The sequence below is a fragment of the Chanos chanos genome, chromosome 8 (assembly GCF_902362185.1).
Source record: "Chanos chanos chromosome 8, fChaCha1.1, whole genome shotgun sequence".
In the NCBI taxonomy this organism is placed as follows: Eukaryota; Metazoa; Chordata; class Actinopteri; order Gonorynchiformes; family Chanidae; genus Chanos; species Chanos chanos.
Genome location: NC_044502.1, coordinates 9,320,022 through 9,330,021, shown reverse-complemented (window position 1 = coordinate 9,330,021; position 10,000 = coordinate 9,320,022). Strand labels below are relative to the sequence as shown.

General features: G+C 42.3%; 2 protein-coding genes across 2 annotated transcripts in view; one reads left to right on the top strand and one right to left on the bottom strand.

Annotated features, from left to right (window-relative positions):
• Positions 1-3,343: 3,343 nt before the first annotated feature.
• On the bottom strand, positions 3,344-7,746 carry ift27 (intraflagellar transport 27 homolog (Chlamydomonas)). Its single transcript, XM_030782719.1, has 7 exons — positions 7,699-7,746; positions 7,226-7,305; positions 5,502-5,561; positions 5,175-5,234; positions 4,022-4,139; positions 3,793-3,902; positions 3,344-3,442 (listed from the first exon to the last, which is right to left on the bottom strand). Exons 1-7 carry the CDS (start codon positions 7,730-7,732, stop codon positions 3,344-3,346), a joined length of 561 nt encoding a protein of 186 aa, XP_030638579.1. The 5' UTR covers positions 7,733-7,746.
• Positions 7,747-9,615: 1,869 nt separating this feature from the next.
• The window catches only part of syngr1b (synaptogyrin 1b), a 13,163-nt gene continuing 12,778 nt past the window's right edge, over positions 9,616-10,000 (top strand). Inside the window, exon 1 of the mRNA XM_030781641.1 lies at positions 9,616-9,714. Coding sequence (XP_030637501.1) covers positions 9,616-9,714 — 99 coding nt within the window. The remainder of the gene's footprint in view (positions 9,715-10,000) is intronic.

The window sequence follows — 10,000 nt, the reverse complement described above, 5'->3', positions numbered from 1 at the left end:
TGTTTTTTTTAGTTTCGCTCAGCAACATTCTTAAAATAGGCTTTTTGTTTTTACTCACCAATGTGAGAGCTTACGGAATGATGTACAATTATTGGAACTTCCCTTTATATTCTCTAACTGAAAGATAGACTCATTCCACGAACCTCTCCTCTCTTAACCACCGTCATTGTAACATCCGAACAAATGCTGAAGATACCACTTAGTCCCAAATCTATATCCTTCATCCTGAACTAATGAACATTTAATAGGCTCGTTCGTTTAATGTTTCCGTTTCTTAATGGTGTATTTTTTGTTGCCTGAACCTCTATGAAGCAGATGCTGGACCTTTTTTCTTTTTTTTTTAGAACAGAGAGTTTGGGGGCAAGAACACTCTAGAACAGTACGTACCTTAACAAGGTTGATGGCAAGCAACAAATAACACGGCAAAGGTAGGTAAAGGTGAGAGAAACACGCAGCACGGATGTTGTCGTGAAACGAAAGGAGTGAGGGAGAGAGCAGATGGACGGGCAAAATAAGGGCACTTTTAGCAGAAACAAAATTAAATGGAATTTTTTTCTTTTTTTTTTTTTTTTCGAGCTGGCTTATCATCACACCGCTCTTCGTCAGCAGATTAAAATGTTTCTCAAAATGTCCAGCGTTACCGAATGACGGGGAACTGGAGGCAATTTGCTTTTCTTTTGCATCTACCTCAGACTATACTGGTTTTCTGCAGAAAAAAAGAAAAAAAAAAAGGTTTCATGTCTTTCATAAGATAATTTACATACATTCTATACGTAGAACGTCACCTCGGTGTTTCAAAAACTTGATGGCAAAGAACTTTTGGCTGGGTGGCTCTAAAATGACACGGGGACTAGAGCATGGAAGACTGAAAAAATTCCCACCCAGATATCACCAGATAGCATTTTAACTGCGTGCCCTTCATTCGTTCTCACCTCAGTGAACTTCGCAACATCAGAGAACCCAGTGAAATTTTTGTCTTCTCGTTCGTGTATTAAAACGGAAGATCGACAAAGCAGATTCCTTTTGTTGGGAAATAAAAAGGGGTCTGCCATCGGTCGGTGGAAAGGATGAACTCTTGCACCCTCTGTTGGCCGACGGAGGACCGAATCGAAAGCGTTTGAGTTTGAGATGTGTGTGTGTGTGTGTGTGAGTGTGTATATATATGTGCGTGTGTGAAGGGGGACAGGTGCAGAATACTAATGCTTGTGCGGTAGTGCTCAGACGCTGCAGTATCGGCCTCTAGGAGATGTGGCTCGGCTCTAGCCATCGACATCATCGCCCCGCTTTCTCACTGCGAAAAAAAAAAAAAAAAAGAAAGGGGGCTTCGCTCCCTGCGTTTTATACACCACATAAACCAAACGAAGTTCATAACATCAGTTAGACAGAGACCGCGCTCACTTCAGCCCGGCTCATGCGCCTCGTACGCAGAATATTCCTTTTCTCTTGTGGCGACGCTTTAAGCGATCGGGCTACGCGTACGGCGTCTTTGCCTCGGTTATCTGGCTCCACGGATAAAGCTCGAACGTGCACTGGGACACAGAGCTTTTAGCTGGAGACTGTTCACTAATCCGGCGCATTAGACACCTGCCAGTCCCTCTGCGCGCGTCTAGTTCCCCCATCATCTCATACGCTCGCGTGTGGCCCTCGGCCGTACACGTGTAGTCACCGTCAGAGCCTGAAAAAGATGGCCTTTTTTTTTTTTTTTTTTGTAAACCAGCATGGTGGCAATTCTTAGCCAGGAGCCCCTCTGTGCTGAAAGAGACCGGGTGGGGGAAAAAACGGCCAGCGTCAGAGACAGGGCTGAGACCGAGAGAGGGCCGAGAGTCGAGACAGAGAGAAGAGGGTGTAGAGCCAGAGCTGAGACAAAACTAAGGTCACGGCGCATCAACGCTAACCTGCCCGACGCCCCCTAAGAACGTTTCAGCTGCACATCAGTTTCAAAGAAAGTGTCTCCGCATACCTATTTATGGAACATTATGGATGAGTGAAAGGGGATTATGATTACATGCACGCTCAACTTCTCAACTTCACAAAAAGAAGAAGAAGAAGAAGAAGAAGAAGAAATTGAGAGGGGGGAAAAAAAAATCACTTCGCTTGTTTCCATGGCGGCACAGTGCCATTGTGCTGACAGCGCTGCTTTTTTCGTAATCATAACCATAATTAGAAACTCCTACGTATATAAAGAAACATAAACAGGTAATCATAACTCTGTGAATAATAGTATGTTTGCTTTTAATATTTAACACATTACATATTATCATTTACACAAAACATGAAACATAAATAATGCAGACACTGATTAGTGTTTTAATGATTAAGCTTAGATTTAACACCTAAGTCTTTCGATTTCCTTTATTTTAAACCCACAGAAATCAAACGCAGTCCAGCACTGATTTCAAAACCATTCTTCCCTCTATATCTTTCAGTACGTTGTTAATACAATTCAACGTTTCACTTCAAATCTTTTTTTTTTTTACAGAGATATTTCTCACGGTGCTTGCGAATGTGTTTGTGAGCAGACTAGCGATTTAATACAGTGGGTTATAATCAGATTAGCTATAGTTGTGCTCTGAAGCAGACAAAGCCTTTGAAAAGGCTGCAGAGTCATGAGATGCTAACAAGGACGTCGGGGTTGACCCCCCCCCCCCCCCCCCCGTCTCAATTCAACCGGGTGATTAAGACTCTAATTACGCTATTTAACACCACGTTTGAAAAAAAAAAAAAAAGAAAGAAAGAAAAAAGAAAGAAAAGGAAGAGAAAGAAAAAAAATAAAACACACGCGAGAGGAATGCAAATGTAACGTTCATCGTGTCATGTTTACATGAGCTCTATAGCACAATGTGTTGTCCGTGTGTGTTACGGGGGGGACAGTGCGGTGATGGAGTATTCAGCTGATGTTCGGTGTATTACAGGGCTCGCTTCAATTCATTTAGCCGTTTTTAACAGACTTCAAAAGAAGCAGTGTTACAGCTTGGCTCCGCCAGTGATGCATCCATGCACCAAATTCTTTTCAGAGGGACAAGCCTGAGGAAACGGATCTGTATTACGTTATGTAACTATGCTAGCAAATTCCGCGGACTTTATGGAGATGTGTGTGTGTGTGTGTGTGTGTGTGTGTGTGTGTGTGTTCGTGTGTGTGTGGGGAGAGAAAAAAAAAAAAAGGCAAATCTAAAAAGAGGAGCTGTAGAAAAAACCAAAAGATATTTAATAGATATAATTACATTATATACACGGAAATGCAGTCTTAAAAAATACAGTACTATTATTACTATTGATAATAAAAAATGACTTGAATTTTCAAAACCTGATGAGGTGTAAATGTAACAGCCAAAATGGTCTCCCGCTATACCAAGCTCTGAATGATCTGGAGCCGATCCTGATACAGGGCATGGAACGCTTTTGCGAGACTTAGGAAGGGAGCATCACAATTCTCCATTTCTTTCTGTAACACACACACACACACACACACACACACGTACACATGAGACCCCTGCCACGTCCAAAAACACAAGACTTGCAAATAATCTGAATGTTTCAAAATGTTTACGCATTAAATGTTTATGTATTAACAAATACAACTTATCATCATAATGAATCAATGATGATTACATAATAGTAATATAATAAGATATGAAGGCATAATAATGACATAACAGTGACATAGTAGAGACCACCCGTATGATTTCAGCGGGGTTAATGAGGGCAGGAGCTATGGGATAAAAAGGAGAGGGTATCTCTTGACCAGGACAGGCTATGAGCCTGTTTTTGCAGCCCGATGTGAAGTGCACTCACGGCGGATGTCTCGTGGTATTCCAGTCCCTGGCTCTGAGCCCACTCCATGGCCACCGCTGCCTCTACCTTTCTCCTCGTCGACAGGTCAGACTTGTTGCCTACCAGCACTCCTTCAGAACACAGACACACACACACACACACACACACAAACACTGCTGTAATTACCTAGGAGCCCTGTTTAGTTGATAAGAAGATCAAATCCAACATTTTTAGAGTTTGTTATATTTACCTGGGATCTGCAGACCATGACAGTGGCTTCTGACTCGTTCTAACCAGTGGCTACAGCCAGAGAACGATGCTTCATTGGTGATGTCAAACACAAGACACACCACTGACGGCTGTCCCCACTGTAACACAAAAAGACACACCACTGACGGCTGTCCCCACTGTAACACAAAAAGACACACCACTGATGGCTGTCCCCACTGTAACACAAAAAGACACAATGCTGACGGCTATACCCACTGTAACACAAAAAGACACACCACTGACGGCTGTCCCCACTGTAACACAAAAAGACACACCACTGATGGCTGTCCCCACTGTAACACAAAAAGACACAATGCTGACGGCTATACCCACTGTAACACAAAAAGACACACCACTGACGGCTGTCCCCACTGTAACACAAAAAGACACAACGCTGATGGCTGTCCCCACTGTAACACAAAAAGACACACCACTGACGGCTGTCCCCACTGTAACACAAAAAGACACAACGCTGATGGCTGTCTCAACTGTAACACAAAAAGACACACCACTGACGGCTATACCCACTGTAACACAAAAAGACACACCACTGACGGCTATACCCACTGTAACACAAAAAGACACACCACTGACGGCTGTCCCCACTGTAACACAAAAAGACACACCACTGACGGCTGTCCCCACTGTAACACAAAAAGACACACCACTGACGGCTGTCCCTACTGTAACACAAAAAGACACAATGCTGACGGCTATACCCACTGTAACACAAAAAGACACACCACTGACGGCTGTCCTCACTGTAACACAAAAAGACACACCACTGACGGCTGTCCCCTCTGTAACACAAAAAGACACACCACTGAAGACTGTCCCCTCTGTAACACAAAAAGACACAATGCTGACGGCTATACCCACTGTAACACAAAAAGACACAATGCTGACGGCTGTCCCTACCGTAAAAACAGAAAGACACAACGCTGACGGCTGTCCCCACTGTAACACAAAAAGACACAATGCTGACGGCTGTCCCCACTGTAACAACTAAAAGCAGAGAACTGAGCAAATACACTACACATGAAGCTGACGATACAGACTAACTACGCCTACTGAACAGATTTAGTCATCAGTGCAATGTTCTGGAGAAGACGCCTCTGGATTGACTCTCTCACCATCTTCTCACAGGCTTCCACAAAAGTCTCATGACCCGCGCAGTCTAAGACGTACAATTCCTGAAGAAAACAAACAAACAAACAAACAAACAACTGAATATATTTGAATGTATATCCACTTGTACCTGAAATATGTCAGTACAACAGAACTGAGCTGCATTCTCAAATACATTGCAAATGAATGTACAAAATTCCCATCACCTTGGAGACGGTTTGTGTAGACACACACACTCCTGCCTGTCACAGATCTCTATAGTCACGTGATGGTTAACTGAATGACTAATTATGCTATCATGTGAATGAGACAAGAAGGGGACAGCTACTCACCACACTATCTTTGGTCTCTGGAATGATGACTGATTTGACCGACAGCTCCACTCCAGCGCTCTGCAACACAGACAAATCTTTAAGGAAATGACAGTCTTAACCAGCCACCCATAAATCACGTTCAACAGCAGCTTCAAAACTGACATACAGCTTCTCAACTGAATCATTTTGGAGGTTTCTGAACACTCAAACACATTTTAAAATGCACGCTTCTAAGGCGCCAGTTAACGCTCCTTCGCAAACACTGTAAAACACTGTAGATAAATCAAAGCATAACCATCTGTCTGGTCGACAAATAAAAACCTTCCCCCAGAATTTATGGACTAGCGGCAAAGCCTCGAATTTTTTTTTTTTTTTTTTTCGCTTTGTAACAAAACAACTGCAACGCTAACGGTGTCCCGAGACGGTGTAATAGCTAGAAAGCAGATGTGAGGCGGACTAGCAAGCTCGCTCTGTGGAATGTGAATGAGAACTCATTAGCTGTAAATACAGTCAACCTTCACTAACAAGCCTGTTGACATTTCTCATGAGCGGCATCTCTGAAGCCTCTGCAGAACATCTGTGCCCTTCAATTTACGCCCCAAACACCAGTACCAATCCATCACAGCATGCCACATTTAATGATCTGTACTCATCATCTGTACTGTTTCTCTCTCAGCTCGCTCGCTCTCTCTCTCTCTCTCTCATTCTGTTTCCTATATTCACCGTGTTTTATCTTTCCATGTGCACGCTTGTCACTCAGTTTACAACCTCTCTAATCTTTCCCTTTTTCAACCAATTTAATCGGCCTCCGGTCTTTGTGATCCTTTACAGATAGGGGGCGCTCAGGAGACTAAAGTCCATATTGCCAAGCGGATCACGTCGTGCTTGTCCAACACCTCTGGAACACACACACACACTGCCCGATTACCGCGGCTGCTGTATTAATTATCGACGTTCCCATCACCTCCGGGCCTCCAGCATGCTGATGTGAGCAGACATACAACTCCTCATTGACAAGGCATTGGGCTCCTCTCACTTTCCTCTGGAGGACCATAGTCACTGGTGCAGAGAAGATTAGACTTTGTAGCGTAGCTTAGCGACCACAAACCACGGTCACCAAGAAAGATTTATCCTAACTGGACTCTAGTCCCTGTGGAGAAGCAGGATAGACATTGTGGCACATTATAGCATCGTCTGGATGCAAAGATTTCCCGAGCTTCTCTTTGGACTAAACGTCATCTATCTGTTCTCTCAGCATCTAATGAAGCAGCATGCTGTGGATCTCTCTCCCTCATCCAATGTCTGCTTTTATAACAGATCACCTTGGTAGTGTGCTGATGCAAGTTGATCAATACAAAATTGATTTGAAGGATTTCCTTTTAAGTGTGGCTCTGTAATCAACAATAATGGGGATAGGGCTTGTTTTTCTTCACCTTTGGATCATGATTAGCTGCACAAGATGTTGCCTATATTTGCGCAGCACAAATTTTCCCAATATCCGAACGCTCGCGCTTAGCCAAGTGGCATTGACCGAGATTAGTAATGCTGATTTGTCTTTTCCAGGGCAACATGTTGCAGTCACTGAAAGTCATACAGCACTTAAGCGCACTGCTTATGAGCATGTAAAGTTGGCAAGCTCATTAAGGGAAAAATAACTTTTCTCACTTTCGTTAATCGTAAAAAAAAAATAAAAAAAAAAAAAAAAAAATCAGAATTAGGAGCGAGAGTCGTACGGGTCTTACCATGCTATAGTTCTTCTGAAAATGAGTGCCGTCGCTGCGGAACATTTGGGACAGAGAGCTCTTACCCACTGCAGCGTCCCCTGAATAAAACATGATATTATACATAAGAAATATATCATTTATTCACTCAGCAGCCGAAATGGCAGTAGTCTGTCTGATCATTCCTTTTAGTTAAATATTATAACGCTCGCTACATAAAAAAGTCATCTTTTTTTAACATGGCTAACGTGACGTAAATGTAACGTCGTGAAAGGAGAGGGATTAAAGTTAGCGGACTGAGAAAGGAGGGTCAATTACTTTGTGTATGTCGTCGGCCAACTCAACTCTGTTAGATCGTTTGTCTTTATTTTAATGATCTGTAAATACAGTCATCGACTTTGAAGTTGCATGAAAGAACCTAACAAGCTAATATAGATAGCTAACGTTAATGATAGTATTCGGAGTGCAAGTGCGCACTGTATTATCGATCTTACCTACAAGAATGCATCTTGCTCTTAATTTTACCATTGCAGCGAGCTGGAAACAAAAGGGTGCTGTAAGACACTGTTGAAGTATGAAGTGGTGAAAGATAGTTAAGTCGCTATACTTATTGTTTTTTCTCGTCTCCAAGTTTATGCTCTTTACTAGCTCTTGTGTAGTCTTCCTTCCGCCCAGGCAACCTACAGATGATGCGTTGCCGGGCAACTACAATGTAACACTTCTATTGGTCCAACTGACGACTACGACCAGTTGCATCAATATGATTGGCTGGAGTTTTTCTGACGCAAAATACGTACGTCAGCTATAAATTTTCGTAGCATTATTCGCCTTAACCACTAGAGGTCACGACTCATCTGAACAACAAATAGTCGTGGCGTCAAAAATAGCATAAAAGGCACTAGGGCCTTTAATGAAAGTGCGTGCAGTGTAATTCTTTCTTTCTTTCTTTCTTTCTTTCTTTCTCTACTTCTACTACTATTGACAACAGTAGTAAGCACAAGTTTACCGTTATATTGCATATTGCTAGTGGTTCGATTCTTGATAAACCCTATGGCAAAACAGATCTCACCCAGCGCTGCCACCTGACACCAAACAGCATATTTCGAAGCAATGCCACCATGTCGCGTTGTCTCATATTTTCATATTTTCACAAAAATATCTATTATGCAGGGCCACACAGTGACTTTAAACTGTCTATAGAAGCATATATATATATATATATATATATATATATATATATATATATACACACACACACACATACACACACACACACGCACACGCGCATACACACACACACACATATATATATATATATATATATATATATGTCTGTATGTATGTATATCCTCTATATATGTATCTCTGTGTGTGTGTGTGTGTGTTTTAAATCCACATTTCCCTAAATAGATTATTTGCATATCTATTTATTTACTGACAGTTAGTGACGATGCCTTACATTTTCCGAGTGCTCATCTAAAATCAGAATGGGAAATTTACATGGGAGTTTTTTGGAGCAGTACCACTCAGCATCTTGTAATGCAAAACGTTTTTATGAGGAAAAAAGGAGAGGCAGATTTGATTCAGCAATTATGTGATGCCAGGAGGCATTACGTTGATAGGCACACTCAGCTACAGTGAATTTATAGTATTTATGACAGATAATCCATAACTAATTCGACATTACATAACACGAAAGTAACAGAAATAAATTAGTTTTGCTATTGGCCAGTCATTTACAATGCATTTACAATGTATACTGAAGTGTCAGAGTTTGTAGAAAGTGTGGAAAGCACTAAACCCTGTTCAAAAGTAATCAGTTCAGGTATATGTTATCCACTATGTGGTCAGACAGTACCTGGTAACAATAATGATATCATTGTAAACAGTACATAGATATACCGAGGAATTTCAACATAATACTTCCAAAAGATATTAACAGTTTGCTGTCGGTTCGACCAAGTAACACTTAGGCGAGCGAATATTTTGGACCATGGGGAATGAGACTTTTTTTCCAACAAGAGCGCGCCTGACAGCGGAAAGCGCGCACTCATGCGTATGAGCGTGCGTATCCACCAGTTTCGCCGATATTTTTCACCATCCACTCTGTACTGGTGCTTCATCTCTGCTTTGCAAGAGGGAGTAAGACGGAGAACGTGAGGGTTACACTGTGTATTAGTGGCAGACATAAACGTAGAAGGGGGCTGACACTGGATTTGTGAGAAAGAAGAAGCAACGGTAAGAGGGCAGGAGGAGAATAAGGACGGAGCAATTAGATTTACGTGTCGTTCTTTGCAAAATTGAATGCGAATTGTCTCAGTAGTAACAAAGCCGTTTTATTATACACCGGTTCTATCGGCAAAATAACTATCCAAGACGCAGATAAACGGAAAATAGATAGCAGGCTGAAGATGGAGGGGATGGCGTATGGAGCGGGAAAGGCAGGAGGCGCCTTCGATCCCATCACGTTCTTCCAGCAGCCGCACACTATCCTCAGAATCGTCTCCTGGGTGAGTTTTCTGGTCCATTACAACTCAGTTATGGCTGGCCAGAGTACACCTTAATATTTTAGAAGTGTTTATATTACACTACAACGAATCAAATATATGCTGTTATATGTTCTTTGGTTTAATTTTGTTAATGTTTTTACTCGAAGCGGTGTATACATGACCCCGTGTGGGGATGTAGCGTTGGTATGCGGAATGACAGCTGGTACGACAAGGAGGGCGAGTGGGGTGTGATAATACACTTGCACTGGATTGGCTGTCCCGTCTCTTATGTGCTCAAACACCAAAT